The following is a 26,000-nucleotide window of genomic DNA, read 5'->3' on the forward strand; positions in this document are numbered from 1 at the left end:
ATTATAAGCAGTTTTCACAGGGAGGTGTGTTTAAATACTGACAAGTATTGATTATATAGATAAAAAATATGATAGGTGCAGTCTATATTTTGTAACTCTCGATAGAACAGTAGAACTAAGATAACAAATTGTAGCTTTCCAATCGGATAAATGTAGCCTTATAATCAGATAAATGATCAAGAACTCTTATTGCGATGTATCATGCCCAGCCGACACCAAACTAATTAGTATCGACAGAAAAATTTTGCAACATTGCCCAGCAACATTATAAAAATTATATTAGTAAGATAAGGAATTGTAGTACTGTAACACTGAATCGATGTTCTAATTACGATGTAATTATAAAGTAATTAAGAAGTTGTTTCAATATCGTGACATTATGGTTCTCTATTTTTACCTATCTTTTCTAGAAAATCATTTCGCATTTAATATCTTCATCAACTAATCCTCTTGTCATATGTTGTGAGAAAATTAATCATGTAGTCACTTTAATCGAAGCTATAAATAAAACCAACACTGTTGCCGCAATTGGATATGTCTTGTGAAATATATGGCTATAACATAATTTCAATTGAATTTTTATCATGTATCATTTAATGGATTTTCTTTATAATGTTCATCGAAATTGAAAATATTTTACCGTACAGTTATCTTAATAAATATGAAATTCATTGCTTCATCTATTGAAACGTGTTAAAATATATTTATGTGTAAATGTAGCCTCACATATGTAGATTTTATATTCCACATTTTTATATGGAATAATAGATCCATTCTGTGTTCATTGTTCATGTATTTATTTTCCTATTACTTATGTCTTTTAGAAAAAGAAGAAATTTCTCTATTTGTAAGACATCAAAATTACCTATCTACGTAAATATCAAAATCTCTGCAATCTCTAAAAAAAATCTTTCTTTTTTCATATATTCTACATGTCCACACAATTCAGTTTAGCATACATATTTTAACATACTTATTATAAGAAATTTTGTCGTGTATATTGTGTGTGTTATATAAAATATTTTGAAATTCCACTAGCACTCTAATGATTTTTCCTGTAAATATATATCAAATAGTATAAATCACGTCCTTGGTATACAACATGAATAGCCATCTAAAGTACATAATATACTAACTGTTAAATACCTCGTAGTAAAAGAAATATTGAGGTTTCAAATATTTCTGTGATTTCCATCAAGTATACAGTATTTACTAAATACCCTTTAATTCCTAATTTTTCCTGATTTATTTCAAACCTGGCCAGCATAATCACGATGGTCGAATCTCGTAACCGTGCTAATGAAAATTCAAAATGTTTTGTATAACACGCATAATACTATAATACTATAATAATAATAATAATTCATCAAAAGGTACCCAGAAGCGTTCGAATACTTTCAACCTATGTATCACCTAAAGAATATTCACGTAGTGCAATATACGACCTGCTCGATAGCCATATTGCTTCCTCTTGAATGCTATAATCGTTTAAGAATTTCTTTGGAATTTACAATTATTTCTTGAGAGTGGAAAGAATTTCTACTAAATAACGAAAGTGGATTGGGATTGCTATTTCAAAATTGGATATTAAATGTAACAATTATGAAGATAAATCTGTGATTAAACAGCACAAAGGCTGCTGTTATCCAATGACACAATGTTAAAGCTTATTTATTGGTGAAGAATAGACAAGAAATATCGTACCATAGCTGAAATGTTCAATTACATCTATCCCATTCACCACAGACATATATCATCATCAGGCTATCATTTATTTTGATCTTTACGAGACTCTTATTGTAACAGGGAACTCAATACGTCAGAAACCAATGGATGTTACTTCAAATAATCTATCCTTGTAAATAACAAATTTTAATGATATATTTTTTAAGTATCTATTTTCTAAATTATCTTCAGTAATATATAACACGCGTAATAAATACAAATTTCTCTACGAGTTCGAATATTTTCGAATATTTTTATAATTATGTATATTATGTACAGCAACTTACAATCCGCTCGCTATTCAACAATGCATAATAGAATCGCGCGAAGAAATAATTTGACCATAAACAGCTAACGATGTTTCGGCAATTATCCCGAACGAGTCTATCAATTCGCGTGTCTAACTGTAAATCACATCGGCTCCGAATCACCGACTCGCGGTTCTGAAAACCGGTTTCACGGTTCCTAACCCTGACTTAACCTATGCCTAACCCAGACACCTAAACCCTTTCGTCTTTCATCGTTCGTAAACTCGAGCGCTTAACCTGGTCTAGACGAGCATGAAAGATGCAGCGTGCACGGCAACCCGGCTATAATTCACCGAACTTCACAAGCCACGTCTCGCAAATCTTGCCCCGCAATTAGAACATCGCTGCAGGAGTCTAACCGTATTTTCGGATCGATTGAATTTTGTTAGAAGTTACATTTTAAAAATAATCGGTGGTGATGAATCCTAATCTCGGTTTCGTGACTTTTCGTAGATCTCTCAGCAACGAAGAGAATTGCATTGTTTTCTAGCGTTCATAAAGAAAGTATTTGTTTGGAAAAACTTAGTTTTATGTTGTTTCTAAATTGCGTTACTTGCTACGAATATCGATTCATTGATACTTTAGGATAAAATAATTCTGTAGGTGATAAACTTTAAGCTTAATACTTTTGAGTTTGTGCAGATATTTGGTGGGTTAATTCTGTTATAGGAAAATCAGTAATTCGACTGAATAAGGATAAATAAAATAATAATATCTATAATAATATGTTCTAACCAATAAATCATTTATGTTTGTACCATTACATTTTATAATCTTTTTGTGAATTCTAAAGTTTTCTAAATATATTCGATAAATGTTCCTTTAAATATTTGTTTCTCCTTCATTAAGATTTTTTCTTGAAGCAATTTGTAAATCGTTAATTTTTTAAATTCACCTATAGTAGAACATGGCAAAATTCATTATACATGATTGACAATAATTCATGAAACGTCTTTACGTTACTGTCGCAACTTCATTCCGTAAAATTTAAGTATTCCGTAACCTCTCACAAAAGGAAAAAATTATACAGTACATAAATATAAATTATGTATGGCTTATATCTTTTGGACGTTTACGTGTCCCAATTAATGATAAATAAGGAGGCATACGCAGACACAGGCGGATCAACGCTTGTCACGAAAGTCGTGTTCATTAATTTCCCAGCCACTGAGATCTTAGAACGCGATCGATCTGTTAAAGACGATATAATTTACATTTACAAGTTCAATGGTGGCCAATCTTTTCATTTCTTAATGCCATGCGAAGAAATGGTCAAGAAGATGAAGAGACTTTTTTTAAAAATTGGCGTTTTCAGACTAGACGACAATTTTCCTATTTGTTCCACTCAGACACGTTTTAGCGGCTGTGCATGTGACTTGGTAAGACATTATTTTCCATTTTATTCGTCATTTCTGCGAAAACATGAACAGACTGTGATCCTACTATTAAAAGTTTAGACATAATTACTTGTGAATGCATTTATGCATTAATACAAATAATTTATGTATACATTAACTAATAAGTGTATATATACGTATATTTATTGAATTAATACATTCAATTTAACAGCATTATATGAGATGGCATAAATATTACTGCTTGTAGCCAAATATTTGAAATTTCTGCTTCATAGGGCAAAGTATGCGTCGAGGACCCAACACCGTTTGTATTTAGTGGTCCATTCGAATTAGTCGACTCTGGTAACAGTTTTGCTGGCTACTTAGATCTGGATGTTACAGTTATAAATTTAGGAAGGTATTGTGCAAGTTTTATTTAATTTTTACGATGAACTGGAGTTTGTGAATTTAATCAAAAATTTAACTTCGAAATTTAATATTTATATTTACATATAGAAAGAATTCTTTCGCGTTGTATAGTCAGTCATCCTCTATCGACAAAGTTTCCAATTTCTTCAAAGAAATTATTAACAGTAATAGCATTAAAAATAAATTTATTAATAGATGATCTTTATTAAATTTGATAAATCTTTCAATTTAAAGAAATGACACCTAAATTGACACGAAGTACTTTTCTTTGAATATTTTATACATGTAGTATATTGTGTGCACATTTCAGCATATTTCTTCTGTAAATGCATAAATATTCATAGCCTATAACCAGACTGCGAATTTTGATACACTTATGGGAGATTTAAAGGTGTAGAAATGTTCAAAATGCATGTAATTCGCAAAAGTATAAAAAATATTCAAAATGGAGTACTTGTTATAAAATAAATCTTTATGTAGGTTCCATTTCTTTAATTATGTTAAATACAGATATGAAGCTGCAGTGCAAAGAAAAATTTCCAGTATTTTTATGACAAAATAACTAAAAATTCATGAAATATAACGACGACTCATACATACCACTTGACAAATTCTATAGAAATCTTATTCCATCGTTATTTAACTGTACCATAATTGTAATATTATTTAGAAGTCTCGTAACTCCATACGCCCTCGCACCCAATTGCTTTGTCTTCAAAAGCCACCCCCAGGGACCAGAATATAAGTGCAACGCTAAGGAATTATCGGAGCTATCTAAAGGAATGAGCATACCGGTCGGAGATAATTTAGCGACCATGGGAAATCTCATGATGGATAATCTATTGGATACCGCTCCACCGGGCAACTTAATGAAAGATATCGTTGGAATTTCTCCGGTAGCTGATTACCTCGCTCTAGGAAGTCCGCCTCCTAAATTACCGCGCCCACCTTTAGTAGATCCAACATTGACTACGCGTAAGAAAAAAGGCAAAAAAAGTAAAGGGAAGAAATAAAAAAAAGAAACAGAATTGAATGCTAAATGTTATAGATACGAAATTGTGATTTACAGAATTGAAATTTTTTAGACGAAATTTTCATCGATACTTATAACTTGTTTGGTATAACAAAGTATAATCAATAGATTGGCAATATGTTTATGTAAATTCAAATGTTCATTTTTAGTACAACTAAAGAAATAGTGCTTAGTCGATGATAAACGATGTTACGAATATCATACATACATGAATATATATTTTAATTTAGATATTTTATGTATTTAGCATGTCGTGCGTATTTTAAATATTTTTTCATATTTAAATTTCCTACAAAAGTCTGTAAGAGCCTGTAATTTAATAATAACAATACGTGGTGGAAAAATAAAATTTAGGATTAAAATAAAAGTTAGACGAATGTAGACTATTATATCCCTCAAAATTATATTTCTAAAAGATTAACAATATTATCCATTACAATTATCTTATTTATATTTCGAGTTACTATTATACACAGTAATTAATTTTTAATAAAATATTATCCATTCGTAATACATATCATTATATGCAATAATTAATTTTTATTATACGTTGTTATTATAAATTAATATGTATTATGTAAGATACCCTACAACTAATTTCCATCGTTAGTTGAACTTTACCGGTTTATGTAATTATCAAATCACTTTTAATTTCTTTAAATTATCTCTCGAACAGGCGAGCCAAAGATAAAATACTATAAATCAACAATACGATTGGTATTCTCTTAATTTCGAATGTAAACTCCAGGAAACTATTATTAATGACCGATACACGTTTAATGAAAACACTTCTTTTGTGATAGCATTGCCTTGAGCGACAGTTGAACTGTTTTACTCGAGTTCGATCGTCAGAATGCGTTTCGGAAATCGTTCCACGAGCCGCCTTCCAAGCAGGCAGGCATATCCTAGAGTTAAGAACATTACGTTCTCATAAATCAGGTTCGATTCGATTCGGCATAAATCATAATCGTGTCGTCGGGCATATGCAGACATCTCTGCCCTATAGCGAAGAGCTCCGTGAGAAAGATCCTCCACGACGCTGAATCGCTCTCTCTTCTCATGATATGCCGTTAACTGCTTTTCATCCTAAGCCGACGCGTTTCTTTCGATCGGTTTCTCGGTCCCGTCTTCGAACTTAGATCCCACAAATAACCTCCGTAAAATTATTTCATTTTGAAACAAATGACAGATTCGAAAGCTTGTACAGTATTGTTAAATACGTACTTTGGGGCTACTTTTTTAAATTTCGTTTTAAGTTTCGAGAAATGTAAGTACATACATTTTTCAAGATTTCAATAAGAATTGTTCGCCAACTTTTAACCAATTTTGGAGAATTTTTGCGAAATTGTGCGAAATTGTGCTGAATTTTATTGAATGTTTATACTCGAAAAAGATAAAGAAATATACGGACTTCAAACTATATAATCATCAATAACGAATGGAAGCTTTCAGCTCCTACCGTGGCAAAGCTTCTTCATAAATTCAATGAATTATATTGTAAAAAGTTTTATTTCTATTTCGTCTATAAGATCTAAATACCTTGCTTTGACTTAGAAGCTTTTAAAGTACACAGATTTTTATTTCGCGTAAAGATTACAAACTAAATTAACTGGAATCTATTATAAGACCTTTCCTCAATATTTTCTTTCATTCTCAGATATATTAAGTTCGAGAAACAATATTTCGTACGCACCAACCTGATAAACTATAGAACCTGATAATCTTCATATAATTCTGCCTTCGCAAATCAGGTAGCTAATTGGAACGCGAGTGAAAAACGAGCATCGGAAAAGTGCATCCTACGTTTGTCACGAACTCGAACATCTCGGCTAAAACAACTTTGGTATCGTCCCACGAGCAACTGCCGGCTACTCGCGCGTTATTATTTATTTTCCGCAGTGGGAGGAGCGAGCGAGTTTCGAAAGCGCCTCGCGTGCATCGATTTGACTTAGCCTCACGGTTACCGGTATCCCGTAACGACTTCCTGTCGTAGTTGCTCGTAGCTGCAACCACCCGTATACAGGGTGTGTCTGCAGTGCATGACAACACGTATTTTATAAATTCTTTCATTGTTTAATCGAAAAATCGCGATGTTTGGCAAAAAATATTACTTATTCGCTTCGTGTACCGGATACATTTGGAAAAAGAAATTTTAACGAAAAAGAAAAATAATGCGACCAGAACGTTTGATGTTCGCACGTGTGTTCCTTGAATTTTACCAGATGTCGTAGTCAAATTTGCTTCCAGGGAGGTTAATCGATTACTCGCGTAATACGTGAAATACGCACGATATGCGGAAATGAATTATTAATGCGACACGTGACCGCGACACGCGAGTGCTCTGCACGAGGGAGGCGGAAGTCTGCATATATAAATTAATGGGAGAATTGTGGTGATAGTGACATCCTTCGGACTGTAATTTGTTTTAGAAATAATATTTTTATATCGTTTTATAGTTGTTATCGTAGTTTCATATCGTTTAATGAATGATTTGATTCTATATAGATTGAAAGGTTGATAGGAATGAAAGTTTTCATATTGTTAGAGTACTTTACAAATAACGTGTCGTTTATATTATACGCTAATTTTATAAATTATTTGTGCAAATATATGAAACTCTTAACAAAATACATTAAAAAGAAAGTAAATTATAAGAAAATAAAATTTCGCTTACAAAGTGGACAATGGTACAAATATACAGCACTTTTCACATAAACCGATCGTAATGGAAGTAATTGTTATCGTAGAATTTACATAACAATCACAGAATATTAAAGTTGAGATTAAATTACGATTCTAGTATACATTGCACAAGGAATACAAAACATAATCTTATAACATAATGAACTGAATTTCGAATTCAATTTCCAAGCTCAACATTTCTTCATTTGGATATATAGTCACAAATAAATTCTAAATTATAAATCCTATAATATCGCGAATTGTTAAATTGAATTTCCAATTTAACTTCCAATATTTCCAACTTTCCATTCAACATATTTTCATTCGAATATTGTTAAACATCACTTGAAAGCTATAACCTAAATCACAAGGGGCAATGAAAATCCAATTTTCTAACTTCACATAAAATTTCGCTTGTCAAATCATAAATTAATATCTGATCACTATTCAATAGATATATTCTCTGTTGCAGATACACTGTGTATATCCGATCGGGAGCGTGCTGCTTGTTCGAAGTTCACGCGAACGTTGGCTATTATCCTGCCGCGGACAGTTCCTTTTCGTCGAAGGATCACAATAATTTTCTACCGTACAACTTTGAGAACATTTAAATCGGCCGAACCCTCCGGAACACGTACGTGTATCCGTAGCACTTACATATATTTACATCGAATTAACCTCGGTCAACCTGAGTGGAAACAGGTTGCTTTCCCGTAATAATTATTACACCACTCGAATTATAATTATTAATTCCGTACACTGATTCGATCGTTCGTCTAATTAATTCCGTGCATTAATTGACCGCCATGCTGACACGGAGACGCGTTCACAGAGATCGATTGCGTTCAAGCCAAAAAGGATTACGAGAAGTATCTTTAAATTGCTCTTAGTCGTATCATTCGAATTGAATTAAATATACGTCTTGGAACTTTTTCACTCGTCTTTTTCCCCTAAGAATCTTTCTGATTAATGTAGATATCAATTAGGCGCGTGAATTGAGCCCCGAGATTGTAAATTGTTAAATTAGCTACTGGTTTTGTGTAGCCTAATGCGAATAAATTAATTAATCTTATAACTGTTACAGTAATTAATAATAGTTTCAAAATAATTTCGTTTCGCTGGTTGACGAGATAAAATATATGTTTCCTGCATGATTACGATAATGATTTATCAAGCGAAATATGGTTTGTATCTATGTATAGCCGCTTGTTTCGTTTTGTAATATAAATGTAGCACAAGTACAAGTATACTTACTACGTGCTGTATGAGGTATATCGATATCGTTAGTAGTTGTTAGATTGTGTACGTTAAGTTGACGTTTTATAGTTTCACAATGAATTTTGGAGAGAATTATAAGTAACGTGTAGTTAGTATTTTAATTTCAAAATAAAATTATACGTAGATATGTATGTACCTACGTACGCAAATGTGCGTGCACAATTGTTAATTACGCTTTAAATAATTGCAATGCTACGTATGTATATAAAATTTTATAAAAATAAAACTACTTTCTCTTTATTGAATAGAAAAGAATTAAAAATTCTGCGCTGCATAGCATAAAGATAGGTGGTTAATAAATTCACGAGCAAAATAGATAAAATTACCATCCTTCCAGTTGCATCGTGAACAATATTCCATTTTTTATATTTTGGAACATGTTTTTTAACATTATTAAATAGTAACAATCACGAATTAAGACGATCGAACTATTTCATATATGTTAATAACATATACCTTATATAACTAATCAAACAAATATATATTTCACTCACTCGTATCCTGCGCTGACTCTCCGAATTCTCTCCAACAACTCTGCACTAAACCTTCAGTCTGCCCTTTTTTAAGGGCTCGGCTCCTTTTATACCAACGCACTCCTAGATTTACTACTACCACAATTTCATCTTGTTGTACACGCTAATCTCAGAATTCTTATCCTGAAATTGTACTTCTAAAAATTCTTTCCCTCCCACAGTGCGGGATGATCCTTCAAGTTTCGTTCAGAAAAAGAACACTTGTTCAATTTCTATTTTTATTCAATTTTAGGTACTAGCGACGACTTCTATTCTAAAAATTCCCTTTCTCCTGCAGTGCCAGAACTCTTCGAACTTTAGTAATCAGTATGCGTATGCAGTTTCTATTTTTAGCGAAATACTATATTAATGAAATTAGTTACGGACTTATTTTTGACTGTAAGTCCCAAAATATGTAAATATCATGAATATAGTTATAAGAATATCATTATTTTTAAAATTCCTTTTTTAAATTAAAAAAAAAATTATAATAGAATATAACGCAAAATAAAATACGTACCGGTGCATCGTTTTTTAATATGAATTTTCGATATTATCCTTTCTTTTTCATAACCTTTACTCGCGTTGTTATCTCACATTATTTTTTACAAATTTATATTATAAATTACAAATCTGTTGAATCTACAATTCATTATCAATCACCTTTCTATCAATTACACCTGTATGTTTCACATTTTTCATGCTTCACATTCTCCTACTTACTTTGTATTCCTTTTTCCATTCGTACCTTTCCATTTTTCGATTTATGTTCTACATTTCTATATCCATTTTTCTATTTTTCCATTTGCGTTCTACGTTCCTATATCAATTTCCGCCCCTTATTTTTCCATTTTTCTATCGCTATTTCTATATCGATTTCTCTTTTTTAACCATTTCAATATCCATTTTCATTCTCCTATATTTCTAGCTCCATTCCAACATTACAAACACAAAGAAGACGACCACCACCACGGAATACGAACACCGGCGGGCACGCACTCGCGTGGGACATCCTGTGAAAAAGAACTCACCCGCCGTGAACGCGGCTTGACGCGTAGGCGAGGTCGTATGCTAATTATGGCAAATCGCAGCGGGCGATGATTTGTTCGTCGACGAGCGTGTAAACGGAACTTTTCCAGAAGGAAAGCGGGGCTAGGAAGCCGATACGAAGCGGACCAGGTTGTGACAACGGTCCAGCGAGTAACGGCGCTCCGACACGCGAGACTCGGCCAGTACACGAATTCATCCCGCGCGAACACGCGTGCCTACACGTGTACACAGGTCTCTCGAGTATGCGTGAGCCATACTTTTCGTTCTCTAGATTTCTTACCTTGCAATTTACGATGATATTTCTTGAATTTATTGTTATCTATTGTGGAAATATTACGAGTGATAAATAAGAATTTATTATGAATGTTGATGACAAACGGCGGTAGAATGTATAATGATTATAATAAATTAATATACCACTCGACACGACTGAAACGTTTTGACAACTCTTTCCTCAGATACGATATTCAAACGGCTCTCAACTCACTCCGACGATACTCAATATACAGTCAGTCACGAAAGTCTGCACATATCGAATTCTGTATATTTGCCTTACTGAAGCAACTGAAATTATTTATGCTTAAATAACGATGTTATTATTATCAATGTATTCTCATATTGAATTAGGAAGATTAGAGTATTTAAATCGTAGATATCTTGGGATAAAATTACAGACACTTTATTACCAGAAATTACGAACACTTTACATAATTTTCTCAACGCCGAGGAAATAGCTATACTTTGATAAACACTAACGTAGGGAAGAAAGAGAGTGGATCTAAAAGATATGAGTAGATATGATATTAAGCCTACCATTTTTATGAATTCACGTAAATGCAGCAGGTGTGTGTAATTTTTGTATCATTGTATCTTATATTTTTTCTTAACTAACTCAACCAACTACTTCTTCTTTCCTGATACTCGTTTCCTACTTTTTTTCTTCTTAATAAATGTGAAGACTAAATTATATTACATTTTAAGAGTACGCGTCTTAATGCGTTAAAAAATTTGTAGAATTTCCATATTTAATTTCATATTTAAGGAGTATATGTACCTATCCTTTTATCTACATAAAGATATTTCTTTTTTATAAGATTCAGTAAAGTATCATCCATCGAACGTAGGAAATGTCGTACGTTACAACTTAATAGAACTTAATCGCCACTTAATTACTCCCCAAAGTCCAATATACGCGGGGAAAAATAACTTTTGAAGAACTACCCCCTTTCATCCAGCCGCGCCGCTCAAACTCAACATATGCCTTTTTACGTGAGAAGGAAGAAACTACAACTCCTGGTCGCTTAAACAGCCCTAGCGACCATACCAGCTTAAACAAGTTCGCAAAACATTATATTATACCGAGAAAAAGAAGCCGGGAATAATACAAGGCAAGATAGATAATCAAAAGGGAAGAAAGAAGAATATGAAAAAAGAAAAAATTGGAAAAATTCACAAGCTTGGTAGAAAGAGATTACTCGGTACTCGGTTGGTGTACAATGTACGAGTGGCGCGAAAAAACGGGCATAGGATTCGCGCGGCCGATCCTGTACCCTGGTTTACGGCCTCCTCGACGAGCAGCCACAGCAACGTATGGCCTATGAAACGGCCATACCCGCGGTACTAAATACACCATAAACCAAAGGGAATTGCCTGTGAACCTTTAATGCCACGCGCTTACACACCGCCCCGCGTACCATTCGATACGTGAGACGCAAAGATAAGTGTAAGCAACGTTGCACCGATCGCGATCTAACAGCTCAAAAACTGCAATTGCCGCGTACAAATGTACTTATTTTGCGACAATGCACGGTCTTCTTTCTTTTTTTAATGATTCTAAATGGTGATCTCTTGGGGACGCTCTACTGGAACGTTTATCGATCGGAAGAACGAACGAATCGTCGACGTGTTTCGAAAGGCTACGGTCTTATTAGACGTTTACGTCCCTTTGTTCGAGTTTGCTGAAGAATTTTACGAGTACTTTTAGTTGGATAGTTCTGTAAAATAAAAGCTGCCGGCGTAAAGAAATATTCTATTTTCGCGGGAAAAATGTGCGAATGTTGGGAAAGAAAATCGTTGGCTGTAAGGAACAAGGGTAGTTTCAAGGGTATATGTATACTTAAGCGGTAAAGCTTGTGATATATATATGTAACAATTTATTTTCTTAGTGAAAAAAACATTTCATGCAGTGTTAAAGTTGGTACAAAGTGATAAACAAAATGAAATTTAAGATTGATGATTGATGAGACTGGCGAAGAAACATATTACAAATAATAAATAACAGGTACGTAGAAATTTATCATAAATCGTGATTATAAAATAAAATGTCATAATTACTTATAATTATAGATGCAATTTATGATATTTGGTAATTTCGAAGATTCTAGAAACACGTATTATAGGTAGAAATCTCCAAATTTTTCTTATGTAATGTAAAGCTCTAATTACTTTGTATTAAAAGGCACGTTTACTAAATGACTTCCAATATAAATCAAATCGTGTTATCTCATGGAATTTCCATCGATAAAGCTAATAAATTACTAATAAAACATATGAAATTCATTAAATGACGCAATCGGCGTCATCAACACGAGATTAACCGTACCATAAAATATGAGATATGTTTCCTCGGAATCTTGTTATCTGTTATCATTATTCTTCTATGCACTTAACACAGATACATGTTCGTGCGAGCAACATAATTTCGATATACATACGTGTAACAAAAATTGTTAATCCAGTTTCGCATCCGATAGAATATTTTTGTTATCGAATGTTACGGATCTCTTTGAAACTTAGAATCTTATCTATCATCGATAATAAATTACAGAGATAAAAACATATTAAATTTCCACTTACATGTAATGAGCAAGCAATGAAAACAAAAGAGAGCAATCAATGGGAGACAATCAGAAAAAAAAGATAACTACATCTCTTAATTATTTAGATTGAATATTTTTATTTATTTTTTGATTTTGCAGTCAATAAATACCAAACGTTTAAAGTGGCAAAATAATGTCGATAAAAGAACGAAATAAATTGTAAGATAATCACGAAACCTTTAAAGTAAGATCCATTCAAACTCCTGCTATGAAACCTCGTTCAGTCAGTAATTACAAGCAGCAGTTGTGTTACCTTTGCATTTTACATTCTCTACCAGTTACTATACTATATTACGCGTAGGATTGTGCGATATTAAATACATATTGTTCCGGAGCAACTTGAAAATGTTTTTCAATTAAATTTCCCGAGTATAGGTCATTACAAAACGGCAGCCATAAATCAGGCACACACTGAACGCGAACATTAGTACGGAACAACAAATCAAATGCAATGAAGACTTCTTGCGACTGCTATACAAAAGCATTTATTATTCAATCTCCAGGGCCCCGTTATGTCGTAAAACCAACCAGGTTGCAGATAATCCGCGAGAGATAATCGAACGATTTAATCAGCCCTACCTCGTCATAAAGTAGCACTAAAACACGCCGTAAACTACGAAACTTCCCTTGTAAACCCTTTAATGTCACACGTGGAGCAACCACTATTGATGTTCACTTATTAAATACAGATCAATTTGGATAACTCTAATCTTTATACATATATATTATGTATACTTTACACATGTATATTCAATTTTATTGATTTCATTCCAATTCGCAGTTAAAATGTCTATCATTCGAAGTATAAATTTACTTTGTCTCAAATTATTATTGACTATGTGTTTAGGTATATTATTTTATCTCTGTAACTCGAATTCAGAAAGAAATGCTCAATATCTGCAAGTTGAAATTTACTTCTTTAAGTCGAAATTTGATCATTGCTGCCTCTGCAGTTTGATAACAGGTGCTTATATGAATTTTGCAATGAAAAATTGTAAACCTATACCGGTTCAATAAAAATATTTGAATATTTACCATAGAAATGTTTTATGTCCATATTACATATAATTGCACGAATTAGAACAAAAATGAATCAATCCAGAAATGTATGTAGAGATCATAAAATATGTATTATGCGAACGTATATATATTTAGAGAAATATTAATATCTGGCATGAATAGTCATCTTAAGCAGTCATCTTAATTAATGTATAGTAATGTTCCTATTGAATTGTAAGATCTGTTAATATATAACGACACAAAAATTACATTTCACAGAAGAATTTGGTGAAAAAACCTATATATTACAAACGCACGGAAAACTTTATAGGAAAATCTGATCTGTGTCAATAGTATAATATTTTTATAATTATTATATATTATAGTATAATATATAATAGTATAATAATAGGAAATCAAATTGCTTTGCTTGTACATATACTTACCACCGTACTATTATCAGCGAATATCTAAACCTTCCGTTTATATATTTTACGATTATATTACGTCGTATGAAATATCCCAAGAAAATTGCTTTCCATGGAATATTTATTCACCGAGATAATCTTAAACGATTATTATACATTTGGAACAAGTGTAATTGGCTACATGAGAACAATCCATCCAGGTGATGACGCATACTTGAGAAAGAGAACTTTCAACCAGGAACCGCTCTCCATGGTGGACGAACCGTAGGAGTCCGATTACACGGTCAGATATTGGCTAAACGAATAGTGCGATAAATAAGCTTCATTAGAAATAATCAGCAGTCGTAAGACACAATGCTATCTAAATGATCCCTTCAATTCATTACAAACACTTCCGCGTTTAGGTTGGGTTCTGTATGAAAAGCATTGTTTTTACCGGACTACGGAGAAAACACGATCGAAACTAATCAGTCGGTCAAGCTTGTCGGATTCTACGCACACGCAAAGATTCTAGATAAGGTTTAGTATGTTTGTCCAATATTAGCGATGATTAGAGCGAGCGTTTTGAATTTTTAATTACTTTTCTTTTTTTTTTATTAAATTGTTTGGGCATCGCGTGCATACGATGAACAGATAAGGAATTTCTTTTTTACTAAAAATAAATTTGACGAGTAGTTTTGGAATTAATAACAGTTATATTTCTCACATAAAGGTTGAAAGCTATATTTTTTGTAAATTCATACAGGTTCTAACAAGATGAGCTAATTTTGTTCAACACTGTAGTAGTGAAGAAAGAACTTCATTCAAAGAATATTATATCACTTTTATTTCTGTAATATCACATAATCTCTTCTAAGAATTAGGAATACGACGACTGAAAAGTAATGAAAGGCGAAGCTTTCGCAGAATCGATAGACTGTGAACGTTAGTATTATGTGGTGTTGTAATTGCAGAGGACTTTTTTAACTTCGAAGAAACAAGGGTACTTTGTAGCTAATTTACTGTGATTTATCACATTATCATTTCGCTCCCTTCAATTTCATAGCCATCAATCTCTCGTTAAGTCTTCCGGGACAGGTGAGACTGCAGCGTCGCAGAATTAGCAAGTACTATTTTCCGCAGAATATAATGTACCATAAATAAGATCAGCTTAACTTGAATCTTTCATATAGTGTTTAACGATGTATGTTTAAAGCATGTATTGAACAAATCGATAAAACAATCAAAAAATAAGGAATAAAAATTTAATAAAAAATTGAAATAATCTAATTAAGGAATAAAAATTAAAAATTTAACAAATGTGAATTCTATGTTAATCCTAATTTTTTCTTCAAATGTTCCACAAATGTCGACAAACTTCAATACAAAGAACGCTGTTAGATTCGCAGAGGAATTTCGAGAAATTTTCTGAACTTCTAGTGGCAAATAAAAATTTTAAATGTGAAGTTTTACTATATCGATAAATTCTACAATTACGAGATAATTTTTGAAATAACAAAGAAATTTTAATACCCAAATGAGATGTTTTTAAGAGTGTTTGGGCTATGTACTCAATAACGAAAAAGGATCTTACCCAAAACTAGAAATCTTTTTCTTCTATCAAATCCTGCACATATAATAATTTAAAAGCGATGAAAAATATTCAATGAAACTCGAAAAATACATATTTATAACTTTCTTTATATTGTCAAATTTTCTTCACGACGTATTTTATAAATAATATAATCATACAAAATATAATTGTCTTTACAAAATGAATAGCTCCATCAAGAATCTTTTAACAAAATGCATGCGCCTATTGTGAAACGTAACGTTTCTTGATATTTACCAATGTCTCTCGATAGATGACATTTCCCTGGATAGAAAAAGTAGCGCGACTACTATACCATTTCATATTCTTGAAAAGATTATAAATGGGAGGAAGTGTGGCTGATCGCAGGAACAACGAGGCATATCCGGACTTAAAGACTACAATCATTAATGTATCAACCATCTACACATATGTAGGGTTCCCTGTACTTCTACGATAGCGTGCACTCAGATATTCATAAGTGTCGCAAAGAAACATTTTAAGATACGGTATCTCGTGTCGATCTGTCTATAACGTAACATTATGCAAATAACCGTCGTCGAAATAACTGATCCCTGGTGAGAAATTGCTGCCTCTTTCTTCCCTGATCTTATTACGACGTGACACGTTTATTTTTTCCATACTGTTGCAAAGATACAAGTCAAAAAATTGCAGTTTGTTAATCTCCACGAATTATCGTCCGTATGATCTTGACAGTGTATGTATACAATATCAAGAGCAAGCAACTATAATTCCCACGGAATAAGATATTTTTTATATCGACCAAAATGTGAAGATAGGGAAGAAAATTTCATATCAAGGACGTGCATCTGCGATTTTATTCTCTGATCAAGCTGTCTTAGTATCCTCATAGAAGATATCTTCTTTTTTTCTGTGTTTCTTTAGATACATTAACTGACTTTCGTTGAAATAAGAAATTAATAAAATATTATAGAATTCTTCCAATCACATTGTGTACGAATTATCAATGAATATTCATTGACTATCGATAATTTTAAAAATATTCTGTAAAATATATAAAATGTGGCTTGTCACGTTCCTCCTCTACAGTCTTCGCATTTACTTAACACGTACTAATTGTATACAGCTATTGTTTCAAAAAACTCAAATTTGATAAAATCAAGTATATATATACATATATGAATGAGAACACATCAATTAATTTAAGTTAATAACAGCAATTTTCCTCTCATATCTAAATAACTTTTAATTTTAGCACATAAAAAATATATTCTTTATACATATTTTGTCATAAAACTACTTATTAAACTTTGATTAGTTTACAAAGCAAGATCACATATATACTACAATTGATTTTCTTCATAGACAAATATAATCCATTGTAATATGACTTTAACAGTGAACATTTATTTAAATTTCGATTCATCGCTGGTTCATGACTAGCGAAAATTTATTGCAATAAGATTTTACCGTTTTAAACACCACTATTTTTAAAACAGCGCAAATGACACGTCCAAAGACAGAAGTTAATCGTCGTCCGAAGCACTTGTCATGTATCACCGAAGACTCCTGTTCGACGATCCTGACGCGGTACAGGCGCGAATGATACTGGTCATTAATAATCATTCCGAACAAGGATCCGATCGTGCTACCATTTAAACGACCATGGATGATGGGTACGCGCCGTGAAGCATCAATCAACCGTGAATCACGCTTGGTAAAAGGCTGACAAATTATTGTCCGATGCATACGTTGTTGCCTTCGCATTTATAGCAGTGAGTTCCTCAGACGGTGACGTCGTTGATTCGTAAGCCAGCACCGGAATTAGAGTATCTGATTGAAATTAAACGACGACACGGAGGATTAATCCTGGTGTGATAAAATAAACGACAGTCTTAGGCCCTAATTCGACTTTTAGTGTAATGGTGTTCAGAATAAATGATGATTTATTTATTTGCGTATTCGATTCAATCTTTAAAATAAATAAAAACCACTACCTAGTTTAAATAATTTTGGAAAAACATAAAAAAATATTTGATGGCACGACGTCAAGTGATATTTCTGATATTTGATTAGTTTAATTTGATTATGTAGAAACTTGATGATTTCTTAGAAACATATAGAATAGTGAAAATAACACCGAGTAAAGATAATAAACGTTCTTGTAGAATTATTGTTTTATTTTATTTTTACTTTTATTCAAGCATATGATTTAATTAATTTAATTATGTGGGAATCCGGTGATTTCTCGAAGAGATACGTTTGCATAAAATAAGTAAAAAGACACATACGTTCGTCGACAGTCACAATTTTATACAAATCTGATGAATCACTGCGAGATAACACAATTAAAATTCTTATTGGACCATTGTATATAACATTCCTTTAGCTAAATAGGAAATCATTTCCGAGTATTCTTTTATCACTCTTATCTTCAAGTAGTTAGAAATTTTATGCGGAGTACAGAAAACCAGAAACAAAATAGAACAATATTTAACTTCTAAAATAAGTTTCGTTATAGCAACAAAGATTATAACTGATCTAGTGAACGATTTCATTAAAATTTCCAAGTAATTATTTTCTGTAAAAGTGGTGACATAAGATGTAATAGCTCCCATATTTCTATCAAGCTACAAGATTGTTTTATTTAAAATAGTTTAATTGGCAAGATCGTTGAATTAAAAGTAACGCGAATTTTCTTACCGAACCTGTTCTGCTTGCTATTACAAAAATTTCTTATAACCACAGCATTGAGGTAAACAAAAATTTTTCATCCAGAAAACCAATCATGGACGAATACCGATTAAAATGACAAAATTTCACCAGATAAGATCGATCCAGTAAAGACGACTTGTTCCATCTCGAAAACGCTTTAATAAATATTTGTGTATATCCACGTAATTTGCTAGTCTCTGTAATTAACTAAAGATGGCCTTACAGCGCGTCATCGTCGTTTCTATGAAACCAGAATGAATTTACTTTAACTGTCGTGTACTGGTTGATTAAGAAATGTCGAATCGCAAAACTGTTCGGTGCTGGAGTCTCGCGAGTTACATTGAAATCAAACACCGTGGCTGTACCGATAAATTCACGTCCCACGTTCCAATGGATATCATAATTAACTGTAACAAATTAGCGGTAAATTATTGATTAAAACGCGCCTCGCGTTATTACCCCATCGTTCACGTTTAATGAGATAGGAATCGCTGGCGTGCTTTTTCAACTATGTTTTCCCTAAATGGGATCCAAGATACGTGTAGTTTGCAAGAATTTATATCGTAGTTTATCCTTGTTTCTTCTTTCCAGAATAATCAAAAGTATTTATGGCTAGTCATGAAAGTATTCGAAACGTTCCAATTAAAATTTTATATTCGTTCTTTTCAGATGTACTTATATGTATGGCTGTGTATTTGTTCTCGTAGTAAAAATATTTCATTTATGCTTGCTTACAAATTTTTCTATATTTCATTTCGTTATTATATGTTTAAATTCTATTAAAAATCGTCTATATAGATTCTATTCAAAATTGTTTGAATTCCATTTGAAATCGCTTGCATTTAGTTAAAAGTTGTTATCCGTTCCTATTACTTTATTAGTCCAATGATATTTCTTTATGTTTTTCCATATCTTATGAGTAAAATCTAACGATAGGAACAACATTCAGAAACTCCAAACACGTAAAAAGTTTTACTTGAAAATCCCGGCCTAATATCTTTTTATATAACAATTTATTTATTAATATTAATGAATTGGCAAATTGCAAAATCTATAAGCTTCCATTATAGTTTAACAAATTACAAACTAAGTTATCAATATTATTCAAATATTTCACAAGTGTTCGTTGCATAACGATTACAATTTTATTGTAGATATTTACTTATAAAAATTCCTTTTTCAAATTTTGAGAAGCTAACGATTATTATTATAAGTTGCGGATGTTTCTCGATTATAAATATTGACGATTTTTCTCGATTATACTGATTTATAAGTATGCTTGTAGAACTTTGCTTATTTTTTTATCAAACCGGATACTGTTACGCGAAGGAACCACTTGGCTTCGTTTACTTCTGATTTATCACTGAAAAATTTCACTAATAATATTTACTGAACTCTCCAAACGTAGCCAGGCATATTTACGCCGCTATAATTACAAAATTCGGTCGAAAGTTTCACAATATAGCGACGCAAACACCGCGATTTCGATCGCATGCGTTCGAGCACTTACGCCACTATCAATTTATTATACATATAGTTCGAATATCGTCGCGCTCGTAAAACATTCAAGGCACGCACGTCCCTCGATTTTTCGCAAGCTTTCGCCCTGACAAACGACTCGCCTTTATAATATTTAACATTTAATAATTACAATACCGTCCGGAACGTTCGTTGTGCAAACGTCCTCGTACTTTCTACAATACTTTTGCCCTGCGACGCGACTCCAGCACGATATAATTGCGCGTAAACGAGCTTCATAAACTGTCTCGTATGACGTTGGTCTGCTTTCACCGTAAAATGATCCCTTCTTCGCTTTTTTTATTTTTTATTTTTTTATTTTTTTTTTTATTTTTCGACGGAGCATTTTAAGTGGCGAAACAGCTCATTCAGAGGTTCATTCGCGAAACCACAGCACCTGTTGCAAACAGCGGTTTATTTGAACCGAGGGATAGTTTCTTCGCATAGTTTTGCGATAACGTAATGCTCCGTATTCATATACTTTAAACATTCTATTTATATTCTATGGTCGGTGAATATATCGAAATTCCTCTACGAGGAATTTTAATGAATCGTTAATTTCGCTGAGAGACGTGATTTAGTAGAATTTAACACTTCAAGTTTCTAATGGCAATTCAGGGTAGAGAAACGATTACCGTTTGTCGTGGCCGAACGAAAGCGACACGCCTTAAATGTTAAATTAGCGTCAGTTCAGTGTTGTGCTTAAAATATTACCAAGTTATGCGTTGATTTAATGACTTAAAGGTCGCTTTATACATTTTTTCAGGGAAGTTTGCTACATGATAACGATCCAAGATAGTGCAAAAGAAAGTTAATCAAACTCTTATATTATTATTGTAAGTTTTATATTAGTATTGGTATTAGAAGCATGTGAACTTGTTAGTTTCTGTTAATTCGCTATATTTATATCGATAGTGGATTTCATAAGAAGATCGTATTATTTTTGTTGTAATGAGATCACTACTTTTCCTATTTTTGCATAAACTTTTGTATCTTTTCAGTACACGTTTCACTTCTAATTTATGTATTATTTTTTACTTAGACGTGTTATACTTATTGTAAGTAGTACACATGGTTTGATTGCTCTGTGTATGAAATATTTAAACATTCTCATGCATATTTAATAAATTGCATAATTATGTACAATAATAATGTGATGAATGTTGGTCACGCGAAACAATTTACATATTTCATATATCATACTTGACATCCTGATGTACGAATATAACTAGAGCATAAACTAAAATTAAGGCGTCGCTGAATATACCAATTTTCTATTTGAACGAGAATTTCTGGCATCTGAATATTAAATATCGATTGAATAAGTTTCGCAGTTATCGCATGGTAACGGAAAATTATTTGTATAATTCGCAAGTCATGAATTATATATCATGATATATGATGCACCATGATACATGTATAAATATAAGTAGACAATAAATCATAATTGAGACATCAAGAGTATTCATGGCGATTTTCTATCGAAAAACTTACTGACGTATTAGATTATTATTACCGATTAATAATTCAGAGTGAAGTTATCGCATAGCTATGAACAACGATTTCCATAATTCATAAATCACGTGTAATATAAAAATTGATAAAACATGCAGACAGATAATAAATTACACCTACGTTATACTGTTTATAATTGCTGAATGCGACAAAGGGGAACTCTGGCTCCATTGACTACTTTCTAGTGTACGAAAAATATTATCCTGTACGAATATACAATATTTTTCATTCTTCCTGATTTTGGTTATGAATACGTTTCTTTGACTGCGTGTAATATTTGATTATAACTTTACAATAAAGCATTTATAGGAACTTACATACAGTGTTTCCTCTTCCTATTTTATCTTCTACGATTTAACGAGAAGAAATAAACGAACAATATACAGAATATGTTGAAGTTATATTTATAATTATAAGTGGGAAAAATCAGTGGTATTATATTCGTGATGATATTTATTACTTTTCATTATTTCCTATTTTATGTTGATAAAAATATACAATAAGTTGGACAAGATCTTAGGTAGAGAACGTATCACATAAGATACATGTTCATTAATGTTGACTACATATGGTTTTCACTCAAATATTAATATAATTTTAACACATTTTCCACTGCACAACATGAGTTCTTATTAGCAGTTTTAATTCTAACACAAGGAGAAAGTACACTATAATAATTCTTGATAACCTCGTACGCGAAGTAAATAACTGAGAATAAACGGTTAATCAGCGAAGAGTTCGATGAACAATTGGCCTTGCGTTCTAACCAATTATCGAGAAAAGTGAGAAATGTAACGTTCTGACAGAAAAAATGAAAAACATACGAAGGAGATTAAAGTCAGCGCATCGATTTGGACGCATCATACCAATTGAGCATGTAAATGGGGGATGACGTTACTTTATGATAAATAGAAAGTAAATCAGTAATCTATGTATTGCGAAGAACCGAGCTGCCATATATCGCATTGCTACTAAATTTTCAGTAAAAGGAAAAGTAAGAAGGAAAAGAAGAGAAGAGGAAGAAATTCACTATCGCTTCTAACAACTGCTACCAATTAAAGAACGCTCGCAGCAGTGGTGCGATTGCGATAGATGAGCTGTGCAATTTCAAACTTACATAAGATCGGCGTACACACGCTTCTAATTAAAACTGTAATAGAACGAAGATTAACGCAGGCATCTGGTCTGCTGGGTCGGGAACAATATTAACTCAACGGAATGCGAAAGGGAACAAAACGAAGATGGTTGCTTGTCCAGCGATTTCTTCAGGCCCCTTTGGATAAGTTAAAGGATTTCGTCGGTTCGGCGTATATACCGGGGACCCAGAAATCGATTAGAAACCTGATTTCTGCTTTCTCGACTGGCTTGTACGCGCGTTCGAGCGACCGTGATTCAATTACGCGGAACATGCTCGCAAGAAGCCACCGGTCATGCGTGCGCCAAACAGACCAAAGAAAGATAGAAAAGGACAGAGAGGACGCGAAAAATGATGATGAATGATCGCCTCTAGATTACCCGTCCCGTATTTTAATGAATCGGCCAATGCATTTAAATGGTCTTGGAAAACAGCCGCTCGATATTTATGCGACCATCAGCTGAACCTCGTATGTAACCCCGCTGATAACTACCAGTCGGCGTTCCTTCCTGTCTATTACAGATTTCGCAAGATGCCTACTCTCCTTGATACGATTCGATCGCATTAATGTTTGATTGAAAAGTAACCGGTCTCTTTCACGAATTCTGCCGCCTTAATTTATGTTATTATTTATGCTACAGTTATCAATCGTCGGTGTATACCCGAATATGTTGTTTGTAAAAATGATTGTAATTAAAGTGACTCGATGAAAATAAATATATATATATTCAGTCTTATATATATCTTACTTGAAATCAACGTTAATTTTGTCAGAAGAATTTTGTTTACGTTTAGCATGTAATTTGTAAGAAAACGAAACTTGAAATCTTATGTTTTGATCAGTTTGGTAGTTCCAATGTTCTTTATATATATTACTATTAAGAATCTATTATATGTAGAATGTGGATTTAAAAAACCATGTTTTCAGATAGAAACACTGTATCTAAAAAAAAATTCCACTTTTTCGGCAGCCGTTATTATTCTTAAATTTTAGATCGCTCGAATGTGACAGGAAAATGTATTGAACGTAGAGTAATTCTTTAATTTCCTCGTTTGAACTTTGTAATTGTAAACATTTTGGTGTAATATACGAGTTTCTCATTTAACGAAGATGTAGAATATCAGGTGTATAATAATTTTTATAATTCTTGTTCGAGTAACTCTCCTCCTACTTGATTAAAATTGTTACTGTGATGTGTATAATTTGACAATTGCTGAAGATATTGAGGTATTAATTATAGGGTAATATTTCATGCGTTTCGCTTGGGCAACTCCTTTGAGTGAGTTTGATATTATAAGTTTTTACAAATTTGAGTTCTTAATTACATGAAAATTTTTAACATTAATCAATAACATTTTGCAATATTTGAACAAAAAATATCCGTCTTATTAAGAAGCTGAATACATCTAACTACGAAATCTGTGTTCACGAAGTTAACAATTTCCATATCAACCATCTTCATGAAATAATGAACAGAATTAAATTATGATAATCAAATCGATTTTACCTAATCACAAAATAGAACTCCTCTTACTCAAAATCATTAAAGAGATTCGTCTGTAACCGAATTTCGATAAATCGTAACACCTTAACAACATTCTATCACCTGTCTATTTTTAACTACGGTTAAATCCAATAAAACAAAATTAGTACAATTATCCTCTACCAGATTCCACATAAGCATCAAACACATACCAATCTACCTAGAAATACACTTCTCTAGATCCCCAGACAGTATAACAAATCTGCCACATACGAAACGTAGCGATCATCTATCACGGTGTGCAAAACCTCATCGAGAAAAAGTTCGGTGCTCCTAACGAGGCCAAACGTTCGCGCCAGTGGAACGTTTAGCCACCTCGAATCCATCAACAGCGTGCTTGCATAAGAATAAAAACCTTAACGACCAACGTTAAAACATCGTCTCAATGGCCAGTGTGTGTCTTCCGTTGACGGCCATTAGCCACCAACGGCGGAACCGATTCCAAATCGAATCTCCCCGCTCTTCGTAATCGATATAGATCGCCGTTGTCGTGGTCATTTTCACAGGCCTTGCCTTCTTAACGACTTCATTCGCCGTCACATGAAATTGACTACTTCATGATCGAATCACGTCGCGTACACGAACAAACACTCGACAGATTAACATTATCTGTCATTCAAGCATTCGAATTATTATATTCTACGTACGTACATACTCAGCAGAGTAGTTCGAACTTTTATAGACACTTTTTCTGAAAATATTATGGTGCATGAAACACTTTGAAATTTCATTAACATTGTAATAAGACAAGATTGTCACAATTATGTTTTATATTTAAAGTAAAATTTGGAATAAGGCAAAGTTTCTGACGACTGAAAGTATGTATGGAAAATTACAATATATTTCATACAAGTATATATTTTACAGATCATAAAAGTATCTTAAGTGTCAATTGTTATTTATATCAACGAGCCTCGATATTCAGCGGAATTTTAACACTTACATGCTTAAGATCGTCATTCGTGTTGTATAATAGTTTTCTACGAAATATATGTTTGCAATAAATGTTTTCCAACTGCCATATATATTTTCAGATTAATTTTAAATTTTACCGATATAATCGTGGCAGTCGTATCTCATTATAACGTTAGTGAAATTTCAAAATTTTTTATGTAAAGCACACATAGAAGATTTTTAAGATAAGCGTTTAAATACCTTCACGTGCCACTGTACGCGTATGTAGAATTATTCTATTTCTACAATTAGTGGTTGTATTACCGATTATGAGTTTATGGGAAATTCGTTATTAAATATCACGATAAGTCCCATACTTCGTATATTTTATATATTTTCGTATACTCTGCATTCCTGAACCACCAAATTTATCATAAATGCATAAAAATTCCCAATCTAATTATAAT

The 26,000-nt window shown here is 32.6% G+C and overlaps 2 protein-coding genes and 1 long non-coding RNA gene across 3 annotated transcripts in view; 2 read left to right on the forward strand and 1 right to left on the reverse strand.

The window, feature by feature from the left end:
- LOC132904714 (uncharacterized) overlaps nt 1-8,822 on the forward strand; it is a 285,247-nt gene extending 276,425 nt beyond the window's left edge. Inside the window, exon 3 of the long non-coding RNA XR_009657646.1 lies at nt 7,987-8,822. This is a non-coding gene — a long non-coding RNA (uncharacterized LOC132904714). The remainder of the gene's footprint in view (nt 1-7,986) is intronic.
- The window catches only part of LOC132904702 (class A basic helix-loop-helix protein 15-like), a 379,017-nt gene that overhangs the window by 326,342 nt on the left and 26,675 nt on the right, over nt 1-26,000 (reverse strand). The gene's annotated exons all lie outside the window — the stretch shown is intronic.
- Nucleotides 3,055-4,812, forward strand: LOC132916213 (uncharacterized). Its single transcript, XM_060976001.1, has 3 exons — nt 3,055-3,412; nt 3,667-3,788; nt 4,470-4,812. The coding sequence occupies exons 1-3, from the start codon at nt 3,080-3,082 to the stop codon at nt 4,810-4,812; spliced, it is 798 nt and encodes a 265-aa protein (XP_060831984.1). The 5' UTR covers nt 3,055-3,079.

Source organism: Bombus pascuorum, chromosome 2 (genome assembly GCF_905332965.1).
Source record: "Bombus pascuorum chromosome 2, iyBomPasc1.1, whole genome shotgun sequence".
NCBI classification, from domain to species: Eukaryota; Metazoa; Arthropoda; class Insecta; order Hymenoptera; family Apidae; genus Bombus; species Bombus pascuorum.

Bases quoted from the DNA above. Each gene is read 5' to 3' on its own strand.
- LOC132916213 (XM_060976001.1), top strand. From the start codon at position 3,080: ATGTATGGCTTATATCTTTTGGACGTTTACGTGTCCCAATTAATGATA. The intron at 3,413-3,666 runs GTAAGACATTAT...TCTGCTTCATAG, and splicing joins GCGGCTGTGCATGTGACTTG to GGCAAAGTATGCGTCGAGGA. The intron at 3,789-4,469 runs GTATTGTGCAAG...AATATTATTTAG, and splicing joins ACAGTTATAAATTTAGGAAG to AAGTCTCGTAACTCCATACG.